The 25020-nt window shown below is 46.5% G+C and overlaps 1 protein-coding gene across 1 annotated transcript in view; it reads left to right on the plus strand.

Moving 5' to 3' along the window:
* LOC116788458 (MAM domain-containing glycosylphosphatidylinositol anchor protein 2-like) overlaps nucleotides 1–25020 on the plus strand; it is a 196872-nt gene that overhangs the window by 87368 nt on the left and 84484 nt on the right. Inside the window, exon 3 of the mRNA XM_032691301.1 lies at nucleotides 6087–6261. Within this exon, the coding sequence (XP_032547192.1) occupies nucleotides 6087–6261 (175 nt within the window). The remainder of the gene's footprint in view (nucleotides 1–6086; nucleotides 6262–25020) is intronic.

Raw genomic sequence — 25020 nt, forward strand, 5'->3', positions numbered from 1 at the left:
GATCACTGAGATTTAGGGTTTAATGTGGAAAGAAGTGGAGGTTCATCTTCAGTCCCAGAGGGAGGTGCTGGTGGAAACACCAGTAAGGTCTGATGGGAACATAAATGACCATCAGCTCCCAATATTTAAGGATTTTTCCCAGATTCTCTCCAGGCACCAGCTCTGCTCTTGGAGGTGTCTGAAGGACAATGTGACTTTTGTGGATTATGTTTTATGAAGTTCTTAAAACGAGAGCAGGTTAAGCAAAGAGGTGCTGCTTCAGGGCAGGAAATCAATAATCCTGGGGGTGTTTGCAGAGGATGAGGGGGTGAGAAAAGAGCCCTTTAAAAACTAGGGTTTTCTGATGGTGGATTTTTTGGTGAAGCCAAAAATTGGGTTAGTGCAGGAGGGCACAGCGAGGGTGGGAAGGTTGGGAGAGGCTGGAGGAAGGTGGTGGTGCTGGGTGTGCTCCTGGTGGAGCAAAGAATTAGGGATGGGTGAAACTTGGCACTGGAGTCTCTGGAGACTGTGCTTGGGTAATTCTGGGACCCTCACAAAGAAAGACACGGAGGGGCTGGAGCGTGTCCAGGGAAGGGAACAGAGCTGGGAAGGGGCTGGAGCAGCAGGAGCAGCTGAGGGAGCTGGGGGGGCTCAGCCTGGAGAAAAGGAGGCTCAGGGGGGACCTTCTGGATCCTAAAATTTCCTGGAAGGAGTTGGAGCCAGGGGGGGTCGGGCTCTGCTCCCAGGGAACAAGGGACAGGAGGAGAGGGAACGGCCTCCAGCTGTGCCAGGGGAGGCTCAGGTGGGACATCAGGAGGAATTTCCTCCTGGAAAGGGTGGTGAGGCCTTGGCAGGGGCTGCCCAGGGAGGTTTGGAGTGCCCAGCCCTGGAGGTGTCCCAGGAAGGCCTGGCCGTGGCACTCAGTGCTCTGGGCTGGGGGACAAGGGGGCATCGGGCACAGGGGGATCCATGGGCTGGGAGGGCTTTTCCAGCCTCAGGGACTCACTGATTTTGGGAGGTTTAGGTTGGATATCAGGGAAAATATCTCCATGGAAAGGGCTGTCCAGCCCTGGCACAGGGTGGAGTCCCCATCCCTGGAGGGATTTCCAAGCCCTGTGGATGTGGCACTTGGGGACACGGGGCAGTGGTGGCCTTGGCAGTGCTGGGTTGGACTCGATGATCTCCGAGGGCTTTTCCAACCTAAATGATTCCCTGATTGGACGAGGCACAACCACCTTTTACAACCCAAACTGTTGGGGTTTTTTTTCACTTTTCACACAGAAGGAAATAAGTTTAATTTCCTTTCTGATCTTGCTCCACCCCAGAAATCCATTCCTTTTGCAGTTCCATTCCCAGCTCTTGCTGCTTTTTGTTCCCTCACTCGCAGCCACCTTTATTTATGACACTCGTCACTCAGCCTAAAATCTGCATTTCTGCCCCCAAAAATCCCTCCCCTAAGGATTTTGTAGCAGGAAGTGTAGCCAGAATTTGTGTTCCTAAAACACTTGAGGAGAAACATTTCCCTCTGCCTTGATCAGATGAGTTGGTGTCAGCCCCTGACAGCATTTTGGGCGTGTTTTATGAAGATGTTTCTCCTCAGTACTCTTGTTTCTCCACGGGAGAGCGAAATGGGAAGAGACAGAGACAATGAGAAGCAGAAAATCCCTGGAAAAATTGTTATGAGAGGAGAAAAAAAAAGCCTCAATTTAACCTGCCTGGGTTTCACAATGGCTTTGTCACTTTGAACTGTGATTTGTTGTGAAGAGCGAATTTCAAGCAGGAAATCCCCGTTCAACAGTGGCTTTTGCCTCTCTCTGTTTAGACTCCAGGCTGAGTTTAACGACAGAAACACGTTTTTAGGCCTTTTTTTTTTTACTCCTCAGAAGATGAGTTGTTGTGGGAACTGGTGGCTTCTGCTTTCCCACTGCTGCTGGTGATCCTCAAATCTCCCTCCCCTCCAACATCACACCCCAAACTAGGTGAAGGCATCACTTCTGGGTTCCAAGGGTTGGTGACACCCCCAAATTTGGGTAAAAGTGGGGTTTGAAAGGTTGTACCGGCAAAATTTGGGCTAATAAATGGTTTTTAGGGTCAGTTTGGGGGTTACACCTCCTCAGATCTCCATATCTTCCACTCCAGACTGGGTGAAGGCATCACTTCTGGGTTCCAGAGGTGACATCCCAAATTTGGGTAAGACTGGTTATGTTTATGAACCTGACAGGTTGTGCCAGCAAAACTTGGGCTAATAAAAGGTTTTTAGGGTCAGTTTGGGGTTTACACCCCCAGATCTCCATCTCTTCCACATCCCACCCCAAACTGGGTGCAGGCACCTCTGGGTTCCAAGGGTTGGTGACACCCCCAAATTTGGGTAAAAGTGGGGTTTGAAAGGTGTACCGGCAAAATTTGGGCTAATAAATGGTTTTTAGGGTCAAATTGGGGGGTTAGACCTCCTCACATCTCCGTATCTTCCACCCCAAACTGGGTGAAGGCATCACCTCTGGGTTCCAGGGGTTCATGACACCCCCAAATTTGGGTAAAAGTGGGTTTTGAAAGGTTGTACCAGCAAAATTTGGGCTAATCAACGATTTTTAGGGTCAAATTGGGGTTTACACCTCCTCAGATCTCCATCCCTTCAACATCCCACGTTTGCTGAGCTGATCCCTTGAATTCTATTCTATATTTCTGTTATTTTGATGAGTCCTGGGGCTTTTCTTCATCCTTTGTCAGCTCTTCAACACCTTCTTGGGGTCCCAGCCCAAGATTTTAGACCCAGACTTTTGACTTTAGATTTTTAATGCAGGGGCAGATTAAATTGAATTTGGGGTGGAGACAATGTGAAATTCCTGATTTGTTTATTTTCCTCTTTTATACATCAAAAATCAACTTTTTGGTGGCAATGGATGGGCTTTAAGGTCCCTTCCCACCCAAACCATTCCAGGATTCCATGACCTGGTAAACACATGGATATGAATCATCCATCCTGCAGAAGTTCAGGAAGCTCAGAAGTGAAGGAATAGTGTCAGCTTAGATCCAGTTTTTCTCCTGTTATCACGTGTTGAGCCCTTTATTCTTCTTGACTCTATAATTAACTTCCCATTTTAGAGTCACCCCCAGACCCCAGCACTACTCTGACCCCTGAAAAAAGCCCTGAAATTCTCCTGCAGGACTTGTTTCCTTGTAGCTTCGTGGTATTAATGCTGCTTTTTCTCTTTAATTAATAACCACAATTTTTCCTCTGCTGGAGAATAAAAGGAAGTATTTTGTTTTTTTTTCCCCCCCGATGTGTTACAGCAATAAGCTGGAAAATAGCAATTTCTTTGATCTCTGGCACAGACTCAGGATTCTCACGTCCTGCCTGTTCACAGTTCCTGTCACTGGCTGCCTGTAGTTAGAGGAGGGAAAAAAATTGTGCTTTTCCCTGCCAGGCTGCTCGAGTGTGAGGGGGTGTGTGGATCAGCAGGACACCAGTTGTCCCTCTGGCAGTGGGAAGCCATTCCCTGTGTCCTGTCCCTCCATCCCTTGTCCCCAGTCCCTCTCCAGCTCTCCTGGAGCCCCTTTAGGCCCTGCAAGGGGCTCTCAGCTCTCCCTGGAGCCTTCTCTTCTCCAGGGGAACCCCACAGCTCTCCCAGCCTGACTCCAGAGCAGAGGGGCTCCACCCTTGATGGATTCCCATAATTGGGAATACCCATATCATGGATATTCCCCCATCCCAGGGCTGCAAAGCTGTGGCTCTGAGGATTGTCCAACCAGGAATTCCTTCACCAGTAATTCTGGGACTTGAAATCCTGTGAAAAGTCTGTTTGGATTTAATAGAGAAGATGTAAAGGATGTGAAGAAATCATGGAATCCCAGAATGGTTTGGGTTGGAAGGGATCTTAAAGATCATCCCATTCCACCACTTTCCATGGGCAGGGACACCTTCCACTGTGCCAGGTTGCTCCAACCTGGTCTTGGACACTTCCAGGGATCCAGGGGCAGCCACAGCTTCTCTGGGAATTCTGTTTTCAAGCCCAATATTTCAGGTGTTACCATGTGAAATAAATAGGAAGTGATGTTTTCGTCCCACTGTTGTCTATCAGTGGCCTGCAGCGAAATCTCTTCCAGTCAGGACAGAATTCCCGGTTTTTAAGGAAGGAATTCCTGGCTGGGAGAGTGGAGAGGCCCCGACCCAGGTTTATATGCATATATCTCACAGTGAAAAATATGGAATGTTGGGATTGGAGTGAAAAATGTGGAGCATTGGGATTGCAGGGAAAAGTAGGAAGCATTGGGATTGTGTTGAAAAATTGGAGTGTTGGGATTGTGGCGAAAAATATGGAGTGGTGGGATTGCAGGGAGAATATATATATTTATTTATATCTTTATATATTATATATATTTATAGTTTTATACATATATCACAGTGAAAATATGGAATGTTGGGTTGCGGTGAAAATATGGAGTATTGGGATTGTAGTGAAAAATGTGGAGTATTGGGATTGTGGGGAAAAATATGGAGTGGTGGGATTGCAGAGAAAAACATGGAGTATAGGGATTGCAGTGAAAAGTCGGAAGTATTGGGATTGTGGGGAAAAATATGGAGTGGTGGGATTGCAGGGAAAATATGGAAGATTGGGGTTGGAGTGAAACGTAGGAAGTATTGGGATTGTGGTGGAGAATATGGAGTGGTGGGATTGCAGGGAAAATATGTATATATATTTATTTATATATTTATATTATTTATATTTTATACATATATCACAGTGAAAAATATGGAATGTTGGGTTGCGGTGAAATATGGAGTATTGTGATAGGAGGGAAAATTGTGGAGTGTTGGGATTGCAGGGAAAATAGGGATTGGGATTGAAGGGGAAAATATGGAGTACTGGGATTGTGGTGAAAAATATAAGGTATTGGGTTGTGGTGAAAAATATGGGATGTTGGGATTATCGTGAAAAATATGGAGTATTGGGATTGTGGGGAAAACTATGAAGTATTGGGATTGTGGGGAAAAATGGAGTGGTGGGATTGCAGAGAAAAAAAAATATATTTATTTATATTTTATATATTTTATTTTTATACATATGTATCACACTGAAAAATATGGAATGTTGGGTTGCAGTGAAAATATGGAGTATTGGGATTGTAGTGAAAAATGTGGAGTATTGGGATTGTGTTGAAAAATATGGAGTACTGTGATTGCAGTGAAAAATGTGGAGTGTTGGGAGTGCAGTGAAAACTGTGGAGTGTTGGGATTGTAGTGAAAAATGTGGAGCACTGGGATTGCAGGGAAAATATGGAGTATTGGAATTGGAGTGAAAACTATGTGTTGGATCACAGTGGAAAATGTGGAGAATTGGGATTGGACTGAAAATGTGGAGTATTGGAATTGTGTTGAAAAATGTGGAGTATTGGGATTGTGGGGGATAATATGGAGTGGTGGGATTGCAGGGAAAATATATATATATTATATATTTATATATTTGTATTTTTATACATATGTATCACAGTGAAAATATGGAATGTTGAGTTGCGGTGAAAAGCACGGAGTATTGGGATTGGAGTGAAAATATGGAGTGGTGGGATTGCAGGGAAAAACGTGGAGTATTGGGATTGTGGTGAAAAATATAGAGTATTGGATTGCAGTGAAAATGTGGAGCATTGAGATTGCAGTGAGAAGTTGGAAGAATTGGGATTGTGGTGAAAAATGTGGAGTATTGGGATTGCAGGGAAAATATGGAGTACTGGGATTGGAGTGAAAAATATAGGGTATTGGGATTGGAGTGAAAAATGTAGAATGGTGAGATTGCAAGGAAAAAATAAAAATATATTTATTTATATTTATATACTTACATATTTATATATTATATATTATATATTTATATTTATATGTATTATATTTATATATTATTATTATTTGTATTTTATATATTTATATATATTATATACAATTGATATTTTTCTATATATTTTATGTGAGCTCTTAAGCTCTGGAGAAGTTCCCCCGAGCGCTCCACCGGGAACTCCTGACTGCCGCGGTTCTCGGTTTGGTCGGAGAAATCCTGGAATTCTCCCTCTCCTCCCTCCTCCAGCCCTCGGGTAACGCTCTTTTCCGGTGCTTTGCTCAGATCAGGTGGACGAAAACAGCGGGAAGTGCCTCGGACAGATTCCAAGACTCGAGCGTGTTCAACGAGACCCTTCGGATCTCCAACATCCAGAGGCACCAGGGGGGACGGTACTACTGCAAGGCCGAGAACGGCCTCGGCTCTCCCGCCATCAAATCCATCCGGGTGGACGTCTACTGTGAGTAAAACTTGGGAATTCTCCATTCTTTGGGTTATTTGGTGTTTTGCTTCATTGCTGGTGTCACGATGAGCGAGCGGCTCCGGAGGAGTTCAGTTTTAGGCGGTTTTAGGTTGACGAAAATTATGAGGGTTTGGGATTGCAGTGGAAAATGCGGAGTATTTGGATTGCAGTGAAAAATGTGGAAGATTGAGATCACAGTGGAAAACGTGGAATATTGGGATCACAGTGAAAAATATGGAGTGTTGGGGTTGCGGTGAAAAAAAAAAAAGGGATTGGGTGGCGGAGAAACATATGGAGTATTGGGATTGCAGTGAAAAATGTGGAGTATTGGGATTGCAGTGAAAAATGTGGAGTACTGGGACTGGAGTGAAGAATGTGGAGTACTGGGACTGGAGTGAAGAATGTGGAGTACTGGGACTGGAGTGAAAAAATGTGGAGTACTGGGATTGCAGTGAAAAATCTGGAGGATTTGAGGTCACAGTGAAAATGTGGAGTTGGGATCACAGTGAAAAATGTGGAGTATTGGGATCACAGTGAAAAATGTGGAGTATTGGGATCACAGTGAAAAATGTGGAGTACTGGGATTGCAGTGAAAAATTATGAGTATTGGATTGCAGTGAAAAATACGAAATATTGGGATTGTGTTGAAAAATGTGGGGTGTTGGGATCACAGTGAAAAATATGGAGTGTTGGGATTGCGGTGAAAAATAAGAGGGATTGGGTTGCAGTGAAAAATATGGAGTGTTGGGATTGGAGTGAAAATATGGAGTATAGGAATTGTGGCAAAAAAAAAACAAATATGTGAGTACTGGATTGCAGTGAAAAATGTGGAGGATTGAGGTCACAGTGGAAAATGTGGAATATTGGAATCCCAGTGGAAAATATGGAGTGTTGGGATTGTTGCTTCCTTGGTTTATTTGGTGTTTTGCTCAACTTTTGGTGTCCCAGTGTTGGTGTCACAGTTCAAGTGGCTCTGGAGGAGTCCAGTTTTGGGCAGTTTTAGGGTGGATTCTCGGCGGCTTTCGGGGATATTCGTGGTGGGAAGGCTTGGGAAGTTCCACGAGGCTGCTCCTGCAGGGAAATGTCTTTAAATAAATCATAATATTTTGATAAGATGAAAGAAAATCAGGTGCAGCTCAACGTGCTTGGAAATCGGAGAAAGACTTGTCAATGGAATGTTGGGTTGTGGCGAAAAATGTGGAGGATTGGGATCACAGTGGAAAATATGGAGTGTTGGGATCACAGTGAAAAATGTGGAAAATTGGGATCACAGTGAAAAATATGGAGTGTTGGGATTGTGGTGAAAAGTAGGAAGTATTGGGATTGTGGTGAAAAATATGGAGTGTTGGGATTGCAGGGAAAATATGGAGTATAGGCATTGGAGTGAAAAATGTGGAGTGTTGGGATTGCAGTGAAAATATGGAGTATTGGGGTTGTGTTGAAAACATGAGTTATTGGGTTGCAGTGAAAAATGTGGAGTATTGGGATTACGGTGGAAAATGTGGAATATTTGGATTGTGATGAAAAATATGGAGCAGGGATTGGAGTGAAAAATATGAGAGATTGGGTTTCAGTGAAAAATATGGAATATTGGGATTGTGATGAAAATATGGAGTATTGGGATCATAGTGGAAAATATGGAATATTGGGATTGCAGTGGAAAATATGGAGTACTGGGATTACAGTGAAAAATGTGGAGTATTGGGATCACAGTGGAAAATATGGAGTGTTGGGATCACAGTGGAAAATATGGAGTGTTGGGATTGTGGTGAAAATATGAGGAATTGGTTGCAGTGAAAATATGGAATGTTTGGATTGCAGTGAAAAGGTGGAGCATTGGGATTGTGGTGAAAAATGTAGAGTGTTGGATTGCAGTAAAAAATAGGAAGTATTTGAATTGCAGTGAAAAACATGGAATATTGGGATTGCAGTGAAAATGTAGAGTGTTGGGATTGCAGTGAAAAATATGGAGCATTGTACTGTGGTGAAAAATATGGAGTATTGAATTGCAGTGAAAAATATGGAGGGTTGGGATTGCAGTGGAAAATGTGGAGTATTGGGATTGCAGGGAAAAATGCAGAGTATTGGGATTGGAGGGAAAAATATGGAGTATTTGGATTGCAGGGAAAATATGGAGTATTGGGATTGCAGTGAAAAATGAGTTACTGGGGTGCAGTGAAAAATATGGAGTACTGGGATCACAGTGAAAAATGTGGAGTATTGGGATTGCAGTGAAAAATATGAAATATTGGGATTGTGTTGAAAAATATGGAGTGTTGGGATCACAGTGAAAAATGTGGAGTATTGGGATTGAAGGGAAAATATGGAGGATTGGAATTGGAGTAAAAAATGTGGAGTAATGGGATTGTGATGACAAATATGGAGTACTGGGATTGCAGTGGAAAATGATGAGTATTGAGACAGCAGTGAAAAATATGGAATATTGGGATTGAAGTGAAAAATATTGCAGATTGAGATTGCAGTAAAAATAGGAAGTATTGGGATTGCAGTGAAAAACACAGAATAATGGGATTGTGGTGAAAAATATGGAGTATTGGGATTGCAGTGAAAAATGTGGTGTGTTGGATTGCAGTAAAAAATATGGAGTATTGGGATCATAATTAAAACTGTGGAGTATTAGGATTGCAGTGAAAAATATGGAGTGTTGTGATTGCAGTGGAAAATATGAAGTACTGGGATTGCAGTGAAAAATGTGAAGTATTGGGACTGTGGCAAAAAATGTGGAGTACTGGACTTGAGGGAAAAATGTGGAGTAATGGGGTTGCAGTGAAAAATGTGGAATATTGGGATTGTGGTGAAAAATATGGAGTATTGGGAAGGAGGAGAGGGAACGGCCTCCAGCTGTACCAGGGGAGGCTTAGGTGGGACATCAGGAGGAATTTTCTCATGGAAAAGGTGGTGAGGCCTTGGCAGGGGCTGCCCAGGGAGGTTTGGAGTGCCCAGCCCTGGAGGTGTCCCAGGAAGGCCTGGAAGTGAATTATATCATAGACAGATGCATCTTATTCCTTCAGCTCTGCAAGTTTAATTTGGTATTATTTTCATGCACCTCCTAATTCTGATTAACCACTTCACTAAAACTACCTGATTTATCTGTTAGCTGTGTTTTTTTTCTGCTCTGAGAAGTTAAATAAACTCACATTTATGGGTAAAGAGCATAGGAAAGGATTAAACTAAACACATGCAATCATTTTGGGAATTCTCAGGGACTGATGGGGGGGGGGAAGCAATTTGGGAAGAATCCTTGGGGGTCCTTTCCAGCTGAGGATATTCTGGGATTTCAGAAATGAGTGGTTGAGGTTTTTCACATTCCCTGAGAGATGAGTCAATCTGAGAGCTCCAGGAAAATCCAGGAGCAGCATTCCCATCCAGCTCCATTTTGTCCTGCCGCTGGTTTTAGCGGCGCTCGGAGGGGCAGAGGGAATTCTGCTGGAATTTTGGGATGTGAGGGAGGTGGTGCTGCACCAACTCCATCAAAAGCTCTCCTGGGTCGTGCTAAACCAGGCTGCGAATTCCTCGGATCCTTGAGCAGTTCCAGAGCTGAGACAAACCTGGGAAAATCTGGGGGTTGGTGTCGAAATATCTAAGGGTGGGAACTGTGGAGAGAAGGAAAATAAAAGGTGGTTTGGTGTTGCCAAAGTTCCTGTTCCATCCACAGCTCTTGGAAAGATTCTTATGGGATCCAGGAAGATTTTATGGAATCAGGGAGTGGGTTGGGTTGGAAGGGACATCAAAGCCCATCCCATCCCACCCCTGCCACGGGCAGGGACACCTTCCACTGGCCCAGGTTGCTCCGACCTGGCCTTGGACACTTCCAGGGATCCAGGGGCAGCCACAACTTCTCTGGGAATTCTTTTCCAGGGCCTCCCCACCCTCCCAGCCAGCGATTCCTTCCCAATATCCCACCTAAATCTCCCCTTTTCCAGCTCAAAGCCATTCCCTGTGTCCTGTCCCTCCATCCCTTGGAACTCTTCCCTCATCTCCTCGGTTTTTTCTACTTTCTTCTGGAAAGATCTTAAATTAGGGATGATTTTTTTTAGCAGACAAATTTCTGTCCTTTATTTCCCGTGTCTCAAACATGTTCTGCTCTCCCAGCTCTGCCTGACAATCCTCATTTCTCACATCAGGTCCAAACAAACACCCTCATTTCCCTTGGAATCGTATTCCCAGGAGGGAGGGTTCCATCCTTGCTGAGCCACCAGGAGAAGAAACTTCCTCAGAAATTCATCCCAGCCTTGAACTCTTGTTTCTTTTCTCTGGAAGTGTCTCTTTAAGAGTCCGTCTCATCTTTCTTCTTTGAAGAAAGAACCTTTTATTCTTCACTCCCAGGAAATTTTCTTTTTCCTTGGCTTCTGGAGGACACTTTCTCCTTTTACAAGGAAGGAAAATAAGGTAGAAACGAATATTTTCACTTAAAGAAGCAGATTTCCTGCAAGAAAGCTTTTGCTGCTCCTTCCCAGAGGACAATTTAGCATGTTTTAGGGAAAAAAAAAGTCTTAATTCTTTCACTGAAAATGTATTTTTGTATTCCTCTTGCTTTCCCACCTCCTTATGGACACAGGCTGCACAGCTGGAGGAGAAGAAGGTGGGGCAAAAGGTCAGGTTGATGTCAAAAGAATTGAATATAATGTGGAAGTCAGGGAGAGAAAAAGTTTTATCCAATGGATTTAGCACACAGAGAAGTCGAAGATTTTATTTATTATATATTTTATTGGGTGGTAGAAAGGAGACCCAGAGAAAATCTCTCATTCCAGGATTAAAAGCTTGCTCTGGGATTTATGGGTAAACAACCATTCCCTTTGCTCAGAGATCCACTTAAATCTCAGTTTGCAGCTCCATTTCCAGGAAATATCCCTGGATTTTGGCTGCTCTTCCATTGTGGCAGCTTTAGGGGCGAGAGGGAGGTTGTTGAGTCACAGGAGTGAGTTTATCCCGTGCTGGGAATATTCCCTGGAGCAATTCCAGTCTTCTGTGTGACACAAGTCCAGTTCTAGTGTGGAAAAAGCTCCTGCAGCCCCAAGATCTTCCTCCCAAATCCCTGTTGATGTCCCTGGAGATTCTGTGGAATATTCATGTCCCTGGAGATTCCGTGGAATATTTGTGGAGTTGTTTTATTATGTCTTGGTTCACCTCCTGTTGAATTTCCTTAATTCTTTCACATCCAGGTTGAAATCTTGGAATCCCAAACTGGTTTGGGTTGGAAGAGACCTTAAAGGTACCTCATCCCACCCCTGCCATGGGCAGGGACACTTTCCACTAGATCAGGGATCCCAACCTGGCCTTGGACACTTCCAGGGATCCGGGGGCAACCACAGCTTCTCTGGGAATTCTTTTCCAGGGCCTCCCCACCCTCCCAGCCAGCAATTCCTTCCCAGTCTCCCATCTCTCCCTGCCTCTGGCAGTGGGAAGCCATTCCCTGTGTCCTGTCACTCCAGTTCCTGGTGAAAAGTCCCTCTTCATTGGGAAGGTGAACTCGGAGCTGAAGCCCCTGGAAATGGAAAACAATCCCAGGCTGCTTTTCCCAATAAAACCTCGGGAGCAAAGAATGATGGGGAAAAAGTGGGAAAAATGGGATGTAGGGCCTTTGTTGTTTGGGTTTTTTTAATCTGTTTTGGTGTCTACTTTGGGAAACCTTCCACCATCCCAGGTTGCTCCAACCTGGCCTTGGACACTTCCAGGGATCCAGGGACAGCCACAGCTTCTCTGGGAATTCTTTTCCAGGGCCTCTCCACCCTCCCAGCCAGCAATTCCTTCCCACTATCCCATCTCTCCCTGCCCTCTGGCAGTGGGAAGCCATTCCCTGTGTCCTGTCCCTCCTCCCTTGTCCCCAGTCCCTCTCCAGCTCTCCTGGAGCCCCTTTAGGCCCTGCAAGGGGCTCTCAGCTCTCCCTGGAGCCTTCTCTTCTCCAGGGGAACCCCTCCAGCTCTCCCAGCCTGGCTCCAGAGGGACTCCAGCCCTTGGAGCATCTCCTGGATCTCCTCTGGACTCTCTCCAGCAGCTCCAGGTCCTTCCTGTAGAGCAGAATTGATGGGATAACAAAGATACAAGACTGGGAATGAGGAGAGGAATTACCTGGACCTTCCAGCTGCTCCTCCTGTTGCTCCATGTCCTTCTCAGCCTTCCCCAGTTCAGTGCAATCCTAAAAAACTGGATTTGGACTGGCTGGGATGAGCAGGAGGTGCTGTTTTCTCCTGGAGGTCTGTTTTGTCCAGGTGAGATAATTCCATGCTTTTTGAGGGATAAGGACCCTCTGACTCCCTCACACCACGTTGCTGGTTTGTGGTCAGGTCTGCCTGACACCAGGAAGGAAAAAAAAATGTGGGGAATTTTATGTGGAAAAATATTTAAATGTGGGTTCTTTGCCCTCCTTCTCTTGGAGGAATTAATGTATAAATCCCAGAGAGGATTTAAAGCATTTTATGGGGGTTTTGTACATCAAATATTGAGGATAAAAGTGAAGTTGGGGCTTTCTGGTGAGTCCTAAAGAAGCTCCTTAAAGAATTCCCACCTTTCAGCCTTCCAGCATCCTATATTTTCCAGTTTCCCTTGCAGGAGAGCATTAAAGAAGTCTCTTCTTAGCTTTCCCATCTCTCAGGAGATTTCTATAACTTTCATCTTTTCTTCTTTTTTTCTCCTGGAAAAGAATTTGGCTGAGGGTTGAAGAGCCTGTTTTTCACTGGTTTATTCCTGATTTTCATACAGTTGCTACACATTTGAATGTGGAGGTTTTGCTTCCCTTGAATGGGGAAAAGTCACAGATTTTAAAGCACAGGCACAGCTTTATGTAATATCCCATTTTATTGTTGCTGCTGGAATGGTTTGGAAGTGAACCTTCATCCTCACCATCTTTACTCCTTAATTTTGCCTCCTTGGCCTTAATCCCCCACAATTTCTGGCACATGTTTCTTTGCAGATGTTTCTGTCTGGCCCCAGCAATGAAGATGTAATTCAGATCTCGAAAATCCAGTTGAGCTGCTTCATTATTTCGTGTCTGCCACGCCGAGTCGGGTTTTATTGCTCTGACATTTTTAATCCCATCTCTGGGATCTCCCAACATTCACTGATATGTTCTCTGAGCTCCTTTTTTGGTTTTTTTTTTTTTTTTTTGGAGCTTTCATTCATCAGAGCATCAGTGATGTGCTGAAATCCTCCTTCATGGGGCTGCACGAGGGAGCAGAAATAATGAATGCAAACTTAAAGGGGAAAAGAGGAAAATTTAAAAAAAAAAGCAATAAAATATTGGCATGAAAGAAAGCAAATATTCATCTTTCCTCACTCTGTTGTTTTTTGCATGATACAGTATGAAAAAGACAATTTCAAAGGAGATCTTGTGCAGATGGAAAGCGTTTCAAAGCTTCCCAGTATCAATAATTTCAATTTTGCAGCGGGAGAGAAATGCAGGTTCGTTAGAGGGTTTGTCATTATTTTTTTTTAAGGTGGAATTTCGGCATTCAGAACGTGAAAAGCTGGAAAAAAAGCTGTGTTTGGGGTTCACTGGAAGTGTCCAAGGCCAGGTTGGAGCAACCTGGGCTGGTGGAAGGTGTCCTGCCCATGGCAGGGGTGGCACTGGATGAGCTTTAAGGTCCCTTCCAGCCCAACTCATTCCATAATTCCCTGATTTTATGCCTCCAGGACAGGTCAGGATGGGTGGGATGGGAAGAACCAAAGCTTGGGAATACCCTGGAGCTGCACAAGGCTCAGAGAACTTGGTGTGTGTGAGGATTTGTTTCCATCAGTCCCCAATTCATCAGAATGGGTTGGGTTGGAAGGAAATTTAAAAGTCCTTTAATTCCAACTCTTTCCCATGGGCAGGGACACCTCCCACCATTCCAGGTTGCTCCAACCTGGCCTTGGACATTCCAGGGATCCATATTTAAATGTGTACCAAGTGTATGAAAAGCAGGAATAAACCAGTGAAAAACAGGCTCTTCAACTCTCAGCCAAATTCTTTTCCGGGAGATAAAAAAAATAAAAATGAAAAGATACAGAAAATCTCCCGAAACGGAGACGAGCGCTGAAATGGGGAAAGAAAACACAAAAACAACCCCAAAACCCCAAAAGACAAATCTTTACAAAAGGTTTCTCCTCGTGTAAGCCTGAGGCAAAACCCTTTTCGGATAATAAAGAGGGAGCTCAGTGATTTCTCTTTGCTCTCTGAGAAGCTGCAGAGCTCCTGAAATTCGGCAACGCTCCCGCTCTTGGCGTAAAATCAGGGAATTGTGGAATGGGTTGGGTGGGAAGGGACCTTAAAGCCCATCCAGTGCCACCCCTGCCATGGGCAGGGACACCTTCCACCAGCCCAGGTTGCTCCAACCTGGCCTTGGACACTTCCAGGGATCCAGGGGCAGCCACAGCTTCTCTGGGAATTCTATTCCAGGGCCTCCCCACCCTCCCAGCCAGGAATTCCTTCCCAAATTCCAGCTAATTCTTTGGCTGGACAGTTGGGTCACGGGGATTTGTGGCCTGAGGAGGTCCAAGGTGGCAGCAGAGGAAATGTTTGGGAAGCTGGAGAGCAGGGAATGATGTCCCACAAACTGATCTGAGGCTCATGAGCAGTTTGGGCTGGAAGAGCTTCTCAGCTCTGTGTGGGCACATCATCCAGGAGGGAATGGGAAAATGCCCAGACTGGATGTGGGAAGGGCTGGGAGAGCTGGGGGGGTTCCCCTGGAGAAGAGAAGGCTCCAGGGAGAGCTGAGAGCCCCTTGCAGGGCCTGAAGGGGCTCCAGGAGAGCTGGAGAGGGACTGGGGACAAGGGATGGAGGGACAGGACACAGGGAATGGCTTCCCACTGCCAGAGGGCAGGGAGAGATGGGAGATTGGGAAGGAATTCCAGGCTGGGAGGGTGGGGAGAACTGGACTGGAATTCCCAGAGAAGCTGGTGTGGAGATGGATGGAGATCTGAACATATCTAAGGACACAGATCTGCTGGGATGGGTCCAGAGGAGTCCACGGAGATGATCAGAGGATGGAGCAGCTCTGCTGGGAGGAAAGGTGGGAGAGTGGGATTGTTCAGCCTGGAGAGGAGAAGCTTTAGAGTGTCCTAATTGTGGCCTTGCAGGACCTGAAGGATCTCCAGGAAAGATGGAGAGGACTGTGGACAAGGGATGGAGGGACAGGACACAGGGAATGGCTTTGAGCTGGAAAAGGGGAGATTTAGGTGGGATATTGGGAAGGAATTCCCAGCTGGGAGAGTGGGGAGGGGCTGGAATAGAATTCCCAGAGAAGCTGTGGCTGCCCCTGGATCCCTGGAAGTGTCCAAGGCCAGGTTGGAGCAACCTGGAGTAGTGGAAGGTTTACCAAAGTAGACATCAAATAGATATAAAAAAAAAAAAAAGGCCTTACATCCCATTTTTCCCACTTTTTCCCCATCATTCTTCGCTCCTGAGGTTTTCTTGGGAAAAGAAGCCTGGGATTGTTTTCCTGATCCGAGTCTGATCACCCTCACACCTTCCTGATGAAGAGGGACTTTCACCAGGAACTGGAGTGACAGGACACAGGGAATGGCTTCTCACTGCCAGAGGGCAGGGAGAGATGGGAGACTGGGAAGGGATTCCTGGCTGGGAGGGTGGGGAGGGACTGGAAAAGAATTCCCAGAGAAGCTGTGGCTTCCCCTGGATCCCTGGAAGTGCCCGAGGCTGGGTTGGAGCAACCTGGAATAGTGGAAGGTGTCCCTGCCCATGGCAGGGGTGGCACTGGATGGGCTTAAAGGTCCCTCCCAACCCAAATTCTGGGATTCCATGATCCTATGAAATCTGGAAAACAGGATCCTGGAGCGATCCATGATTTCCTTGTGCTGTGACACCAGGGAATGTTCCAGGTGCTCATGGCAGACCCACCACTCAGGAACCACCTCCAGGTTTTTGGAGCTCCCTCCAAAGCCACCATTCCTCATCCCAATTCACCTTTTCCCAGCCACATCCCTGTTTTTCCCAGGGCTGGATTTCCCCCCTTTCTCTGGTTTAAATCTCCTTTGGAAATGCAGCTGTTTTTTTAGGACTTGGCACCTGCTGCTGGCCTTGGAATTCTGATGGATTGCCTAAAACAGCCCGGGATTTTTCTGCAGTAGGATTTGGGTCTGCAGAGTCCCTAACAGCATATTCCAAAGTTCTGATGGAATTTTAAAGAGCCTTTCCAGCATCAGACTTTCCTGAAATCTGCATTTTCTAGTGAAAGAGGATCCTGGTTTCCTCCTGATCTGCAGTTTTCAAGGAATCTGTTCAGGCTCCTTCCATCCTTTTTTCCCTGCCCTCGATTTTTCCTTCATCACCCCATGGAGCAGCAATGAGTTGCTGCAGTACAGGAGCATCCCTGTGGAAATTCCAGGGAAGAGGAGGAGGAGCAAGAGTTGGAAACCTCATTCCATGCAGTTCCTTATGGAAAATTGAAGCTGGAAGCTGATGGAAACCCCCTTTCCCTGCACTCCTGTCCAAGTGCACTTTGGGGAAAAAAAATCTTTATATGGAATCATAAAATTCCTCTCCTTGGAATAAAGGAGAATCAGGCAGAGCAGCTGTGGGGGAATTTCTAATGCAGATTTTTCAGGATAAAGGAATTCCCGTGTTGTTCCCATTCCCTTTCCTTTAGTACAAGTATCATTATTAGTAAAATCACATTTAAATAAGCTGTAACATTCCTCCTGTGATGCCCTAAAATACTGGGAGTTGGGAATTCGGAGCAAGCCATGACTTCTGTTGGAATATAAGAGCATGTGAAGTGTCAGACTTGAGTGTATCCAGTTTTCCCTGGCTCCTGGAGACTCTGGATGAGGGAAAACCCAAAATGTTGTGTGTTAGCTGGGCTTGGAAAGAGCTGACGTGTCAAATCATGGAATCATGGAATTGTTACGGTCGGAAAAGACTTTTCCATCATCCAACCCAACCAGGAACCCGCCTTTAAATGGAATTTTGTAGCTTCTTCATGGCCCACCAGGCTGGGAAGGGCTGTGGGGAGGCAGCTTTGGGATGTGGAACAGGTTGGAAAAGTGAAGTGTGTTGGGATAACATGGCAGGATCTACAAGGGAAAATTCCTTTTCCCTGCCAAGGAAAACAGGCAGTAGGGAGGATCTGTGAGTCTGGATGGGCTGGAACCCTCCTGCCTTTTTTGGGAAAGCAGGAATATCGCACTGGGAAGGAGGAATTCCATAAGGAATTGAAGTGGTGCTGCCTGGGCTGGGCAGTGCTGGATTGTCCCTTGGAGAAGGTGTGAATCCATGGAAAAGCTCAGAGGAGTGATGGGTGAGCAGGAAAAGATTCTGCTACGGGAGAAAGGAGGGAAATGATCCATGAGGATTGGTCCTGGAGAAGTCCAGGAAGGCTGCAGGGAATAGGAGCCTTCAGAGGGAGAATTTTGTCCTGAAGGAGAAGCCAGGAATTGGCTTAAATGGCAGGAGAGAGCTGGGTCAGGAAAGCAGGAAAAGCTGTTGGGTTCTGGAGATGGGCACAGCTGAACCAGGAGCTCCAGGGAGAATTCCTGGCTGGGAATTCTGTGGCACAGGCTGGGAATTCTGTGGGGAAGGATGAGCCAGAGCTTCCAAAGGGCTTTTCTGTCCCTTTTCCCATCGTTCTGTACCCAGAATCCATCCTGGGTCAGGCAGCAGGAAAAGCTGTTGGATTCTGGAGATGGGCACAGCTGAACCAGGAGCTCCAGGGAGAATCCAGGGCTGGGAATTCTGTGGCACAGGCTGAGGGAACACTGCTTGGTGCTGGCAGTGCCAGAGCTTCCAAAGGGCTTTCTGTCCCTTTTCCCATCATTCTGTACCCAGAATCCATCCTGGATCAGGGCTGGGATTTGACTTCCTGCCAAAACTCCCACAGCCTGAAGTGGCCCTTCATAAAATCCTGGAATGGTTGGGTTGGAAGGGACCTTAAAGCCCATCCCATTCCACCCCTGCCTTGGGCAGGGACACCTCCCACTATTCCAGGTTGCTCCAACCTGGCCTTGGACACTTCCAGAGATCCAGGGGCAGCATTCACTGCCAGGCTTCCTAAAACTGCAGCTCCAGGGAGTCTCAGCTAAACTCTGGAATTATTTGGGATGTGTGTGTGTGAAATGCTAATTAGTCCCTTTTGAAAGCAGCAAATGCCAAGCAGCTCCAAGGCCATTATTTGCTTTATCTCTGCATAAATTCCTCAATGCTGAGAGGAATCTTGGACGTGATATTTCAGCTTTGGACTGGAATTCCCACATCCTTACACTGCTCATTTGCTGATTATGTTCCTGCTGGATCCAGGAGATCTCCTGAAGGCACTTAAAAAGGAGTTGGACCCAGTGTGGTGGCACAGCCCCAAGGGTGGGAATTTTGGGGTGGGAAGGCAGAAAGGGAAAACCTGGAGCCAAAGGTCAAAGGGAGGGAGTCACTGCAGGAGGAGCTGGAGCAGATCAGAGACACCCTCAAGTCATCCCTCCCTTCCACAGCTCCTTCCATTGATCCCAAACTTAAAAACAGTGGAAAAGACAAATGTCTGGAAAGACAAAAAAACCTAAATGTGATTTTGGGAGGACTGACATGAGAGAGAGAGAGGAAAAAAAAAAAGGAAAATATTCCTTTCTTTCTCCTCCCAGATTTCCACCTGCAGCCTCAAATCCCACAGGGTGTCACAGAGGAATCCTTGGGAATGATCCAGGCCGGGTTGGATGAGGCTTGGAACAACCTGGGATAGTGGAAGGTGAGAACTTTTAGTCCCACCCTGAAATAACTGATTCATACCTAGTGACAACCCCGCTCATGAAAATTAAGCCATGGAGATTAAATAAACACACAGGGCTGGAAATGCAGAATTCCTATCAGGCTATTTTTATTTTCATGTCAAGCTCGTTTTTGATGGTGTTTAATTAGCCCTGAATCTTCCTGACATCAGTGGTTTGAATTAAAGAAAAAAATAATTAATTATTTCCACAATTAATTACAGGGAATTAATTCCGTGGCTTTACCTGGCTGTGGACACTGATTTTTTTTTTTCCCCTGACAGAACTCCAGGAAAAATGCCATAAGTTTATTGGAATGCCTTTTATGCCATTGCTGGCCTAAATTAAAGCTGTTTTTAACACGAGGTAATAGCTGTGGTTAGATCAGATGAGGTTCAAGATAATTGATGCTCTATCCCTGGAGTGGAAAGATAGATCCTATTAATGGCTGCAAATTCACTCTGTTTGTAGGGATGTGAATGGAGCAGGAACAGAACTAGGCCTGGATTATATAAAGTTGAGTTTAAGGCTTAACGTGGAGCTCGGGTTTGTTCCCAACTGGAATAAGCCTCTCCTGCCAAGCTGGGAACTTCCCTGGAATGTGGTTGGTTTTGGAAGCAACTTCTCCTGGAGGTGAGGAGGGTTTGCTGGAGGTCTGGAGGGGTTTGGTGTGGGAGGGCTCGTTAGAGAACCAGAAATGAAGAATCACAGAATCGTTGAGGTTGGAAAAGACCTCCAAGGTCATCCCCCGACCCCCAAACCATGGCCAACATCTGCTCATTGTTTGGTCACCTCCAGGGCTGGGCACTCCAAACCTCCCTGGGCAGCCCCTGACAAGGCCTCACAACCCTTTCCAGGAGGAAATTCCTCCTGATGTCCCACCTGAGCCTCCCTGGCACAGCTGGAGGCCGTTCCCTCCTCCTGTCCCTTGTTCCCTGGGAGCAGAGCCCGACCCCCCCTGGCCCCCCTCCTGTCAGGGGGTTTCAGAGCCAGAAGGTCCCCCCTGAAGCCCCCAGATATCTGTCCTTCACTTGATCCCACTTATCTGAGGGGCAGAGAGGTGCAGGGAAGGTGCAGCTCCGGGCCTTGGCACTGCAGGGCACCAGGAGAACTGCAGGAGGCACCTCAGAAAACGTGGAATGCCAGGATGGTTTGGGTGGGAAGGGACCTTAAAGCCCATCCAGTGCCACCCCTGCCATGGGCAGGGACACCTTCCACTAGCCCAGGTTGCTCCAACTGGCCTTGGACACTTCCAGGGATCCAGGGGCAGCCACAGCTTCTTTGGGAATTCCATCCCAGCCTCTCCTCACCCTCCAGATCCTCCACCTACAGGACTCCACCTTATTTTGGGTAATTAGAGGAGCAGAATTAAGAAAACTTAGATTTTGACTGGGTTTTCTCCACCTTCTCTGCATCTCCACCCCCTTTCCCTCTCCCTAATTCTCTGCTCTGAGAGCACCCATGGGTGCCCAGGTGTAGCTGAGCCAAGCTTTGCTCCAGTTTTCCCACTTTTCCCACTTCTTCCTTTTTTTTGTGTGTGTGTAAAATCCCTCCCACCAGTTTTGCATCAAGTTCTGGAGGTTAATGTCTTTGGGATCTCCATCCCATTTCAATTCTCCTCCAAGAAGCTCTTTTGAGCAGGTTTTTTGGGAAGGGAGGTTTGGATAATGGCAAACCAAATGCCATTATCCAAGGAAAAAGATCTCGGCCGCCCCTTGGGATTTACAAGCCATTTCTCGATTTTTAAAGTGTTTTTTACAAGCTTTTGGGTCGGATTTTTTGCTGCTGGGGGCAGAATTGTTGGGAAGCATCAGGATGGAGAGAAGCAAGACGTGGTTTGGACGAGCCCTTAAGGCTCCTTTCCAAAGTGGACGGGATTTTAGGCTCCTGGAATTTTGGGCTGGCTGGGGAATTTCTTGGAATCAGCAGAAAAGACTTCACTTGACTGGGCACTAAATATTCTGGGCAGGTTCATTTTCCTCTTTGCCACAGTTTTTGTTGGATTTGTCATCTTCATTTGCCTCCAAGGAGTTTCTTCCATGGCCTCCTTTTTTTTTCATCATCCATCCCTGTTATTTATGTCCTCTGCTTCTGGAATTCTTTTTATCCCTCTGCCCCTAAAATGTGTATTTTCTATTCTTTTGGAGCAAAACTGGGGGAAAATTCTGCCTTCTTTAGGAGCAGGGATTGTCAGACAGTGTAGAGATTCCCACACTGACATTTTTTTAATGGTAAAGAATTTAAGGCTGAAAAAGAAATGAGAGCTTTGGAAGGGCAGAAGGGAGGAAACCTGGCACTTTGTGTTATCATGGAATTCCAGGATGATTTGGGTTGGAAGGGACCTTAAAGCTCATCCAAACCACCCCCTGCCATGGGCAGGGACACTTTCACCATCCCACGTTGTTCCTGGACTCATTTATCTATTATATGAAGAAATTATCAAATACATATATTATTCTCTATTAAAATGCTTTTATTCTCATTTTAGACCATTTTAAGTTCAGGAGAAGGGTGTGAGAGAGCAGTGGGGCTTTACCAGCAGCCTCTGCTCTCAAGGCACCACTATTTACACTCAATATATCCAGAATTCAGTTTTTCACAGGGATTTTAAACTTTGTGAGGAGTGTCTGGAAAAATTCTACCGAAACCATTAAGTGGAGATGGATTTACTCCAGAAATCCACTTTCCTAACCCAGTTTGTCGTTCAGTAATTCCACCAAATTAAGTTTCTTTTCTTCAAAAAAAAAAGCGAAGGAAGGAGCATTAATTAAGTTTGGGATTCTGCAACCCATAATTACTCATTTAACACGTTAAAAAGCCCTATTTGCAACAATTATTCCTGCACTTCAGGTGGCCTTTATATTTGTGCCTCTCTTCTGCATTGGTTGGAAAGGCATTTTTTCTTGCTTTATTATGTTAAAAATAGGCAGAAATTAATAAACCCAATGTTAACTAGTAAAAAAACCCCAACAAACCAGTCCCTGCAGTGTCAGAGTGGATTTAACCCTTTTATCCCCTTTTTAGTCCCCCTTTTTGTTGCTGCTCGTGGCCCCTGGCACACTCTGATGCCCCTGGAATGAGAAGGTGCCTCCATTTCTTGATTCAAGGGCTCTTGATTTAATGGTAACTCTCTGGAATTCTTTAATCAGCTGTGATTACAAATTCTCTCCCAGAATTTCACGTCCCAATTGACCACGACGTGGTTTGACCTCCTTTATCTCTCCGGGGTTTTTTGGGGGGGCTGATTTTTATTTTGTGCTGCTCTTCTTATAATTCAATGAAATCTCTTGTATTTAATTAAAAATCCTCTGATGGTGGTTTGAAGAGGTGAAGAACCCTCTGTTCTTCTTCACAATTTCCTCTCCGAAAAATAACTTTCTTCCCTCATTTAGAATTGGGGTTTCTTCCTTTTGTTGCTCTTGAAATTAATCACCAATTTTAAATTTAAATTTAAATTCTAAAGTTAAATTGTAAATTTAATTTTTAAATTTAAATTTTAAATTTAAATTTTAAATTTAATTTTTTTTTCATTTATTGGCCAAAAGAGCTCTTTTGTACCTGAAGCCTTTAATAAATTAATTATTCGCTCTCCTTGTTTGACGAATTAAATGTGTTGTGCCCTTTCTGCCTTTCTCTGCAAACTCATGTCCTAGATACTTTTCCCAGTGTTTAAGTGCTTTCCTGCTGCTTTTCTTAGGCCTTTTAATTTCTTGATGTTGTTTAGGAAGTGATTTCAGGGATTCCCTCAGTCCAGGGGGTGCTCAGAGCTCCGTGGGGGATCTCAGACCATCCCAGTCCCAGCCTGGTGCTTTTGACCCTGTTAGGAGTTCATGGATGAGCCTCATCCTGGGGGAAAATCTAGGTTTATTCTTGGGAAAAGCCACTGAACCGTCTTCATCTGTGCCCGTGCACATGGAATTGTGTCATGGAATTATGGAACAGTTTGGGTTGGAAGGAAACTTAAAGCCCATCCAGTGCCACCCCTGCCATGGGCAGGGACACCTTCCATTAGCCCAGTTGCTCCAACCTGCCCTTGGACACTTCCAGGGATCCAGAGGCAGCCACAGCTTCTCTGGGAATTCTATTCCAGCCCCTCCCCACTCTCCCAGCCGGGAATTCCTTCCCAATATCCCACCTAAATCTCCCCTTTTCCAGCTCAAAGCCATTCCCTGTGTCCTGTCCCTCCATCCCTTGTCCACAGTCTCTCTCCATCTTTCCTGGAGATCCTTCAGGTCCTGGAAGGCCACAATTAGGACACTCTAAAGCTTCTCCTCTCCAGGCTGAACAATCCCAACTCTCCCACCTTTCCTCCCAGCAGAGCTGCTCCATCCTCTCATCATCCATGGACTCCTCTGGACCCATCCCAGCAGATCTGTGTCCTTAGATATGTTCACATCTCCATCCATCTCCACACCAGCTTCTCTGGGAATTCCAGTCCAGCCCTCCCCACCCTCCCAGCCAGGAATTCCTTCCCAATCTCCCATTCCCTGCCCTCTGGCAGTGGGAAGCCATTCCCTGTGTCCTGTCCCTCCATGCCTTGTCCCCAGTCCCTCTCCAGCTCTCCTGGAGCCCCTTTAGGCCCTGCAAGGGGCTCTCAGCTCTCCCTGGATCCTTCTCTTCTCCAGGGGAACCCCTCCAGCTCTCCCAGCCTGGATCCAGAGGGGCTCCAGCCCTGGGAAAATCTCCAGGGGCTCCTCTGGACTCTCTCCAGCAGCTCCAGGTCCTCCCTGTGCTGTTCCCAGGGCTGGAGCAGCTCTGTAGGGGGGTCTCACCTGCAGGGGCAGAGGGGCAGAATTCCCCCTCACCTCCTGCCCCACCTGGTTTCTGGGCTGTCAGGGCACATTTCCAGCTCATGTCCAGCTTCTCACCCACCAACACCCCCAATCCTTCTCCTCAGGGCCGTTCCCATCCCTATGGAAAGGGAGGATTTTAGCAGGTGGGGTTGTTTTATCTCAGCGCTGCACATGCAAAACCCTCCAAGCCACTGCTCTCAGGGGACTCCAGCGCTAATCCAGCCTCCTAAACGATTGGAATTGGTGTCTTTGGATAAAGAAACCCCTCTGGCAGGGCTGTGCCCTTCTCCTGATGCCATTGGGATGTTCTCCTAGGAGCAGCTTCCACCAGGTGTATTCACAACCCCACTAAAAGAGCCGAGCAAACCTTTTCCCGGTAAAACCGCCGAGCCTTCCTTACATTTTCCCCCTTGGATCCTTTGTTGATCCACTGCGGGCAGCAATCAGCTGGAGCCTGGCAGGGAATTGTTGGGTATTGTTGGCTGCCGAGGCCGTTCGGGCTGTCCTTTTGTGTGGGAGCGTGTTAACAGCCCCCGGCAGGGCTTTATCTCCTCCAAACGCTATCGGGGATCAATAGAAGCTCCTCGGGGGGTCTCCCGGGGTCGCGCTCTCAGCCGTGGGAACAAGGAGGGAACGCGCTCGCTTCCCTTTAGGATGTGCCTTTGGAAGCGCTGCTTGTTTTGTCTGCACAGCACCGCGGGGAAACGATAAACCTCTTGTCAAGAGGGGAAAAGGAGCTGATGATGGAGCTCCACGGCGCTTGGCTTCCCGATTTCCAGCTTTTTGGAGCTGTTGTGCCTCCGCACCGACGGGCAGAGGGCGGGACAGCTCGTTATCCTTTCCACGGGAATGCAGGAAAGAGATATATGGAATTATTGTATTCTTTCGGTCACACATCAAACATCTGAAACCCACCTTGCCAGAGAAGCTGTGGCTGCCCCTGGATCCCTGGAAGTGTCCAAGGGCAGGTTGGAGCAACCTGGGATGGTGGAAGGTGTCAGGTTGGAACTGGATGGGCTTTAATGTCCCTTCCAGCACAAATCATTCAGTGATTCTGGGAATTATAGAGGGTCTGTCCTATGAGGAGTTGAGGGAGCTGGGGGGGCTCAGCCTGGAGAAAAGGAGGCTCAGGGGGGACCTTCTGGATCCCTAAAATTCCCTGGAAGGAGGCTGGAGCCAGGGGGGGTCGGGCTCTGCTCCCAGGGAACGAGGGACAGGAGGAGAGGGAACGACCTCCAGCTGTGCCAGGAGAAGATTAAA

This window comes from Chiroxiphia lanceolata, chromosome 6 (assembly GCF_009829145.1).
Source record: "Chiroxiphia lanceolata isolate bChiLan1 chromosome 6, bChiLan1.pri, whole genome shotgun sequence".
Taxonomy (NCBI): Eukaryota; Metazoa; Chordata; class Aves; order Passeriformes; family Pipridae; genus Chiroxiphia; species Chiroxiphia lanceolata.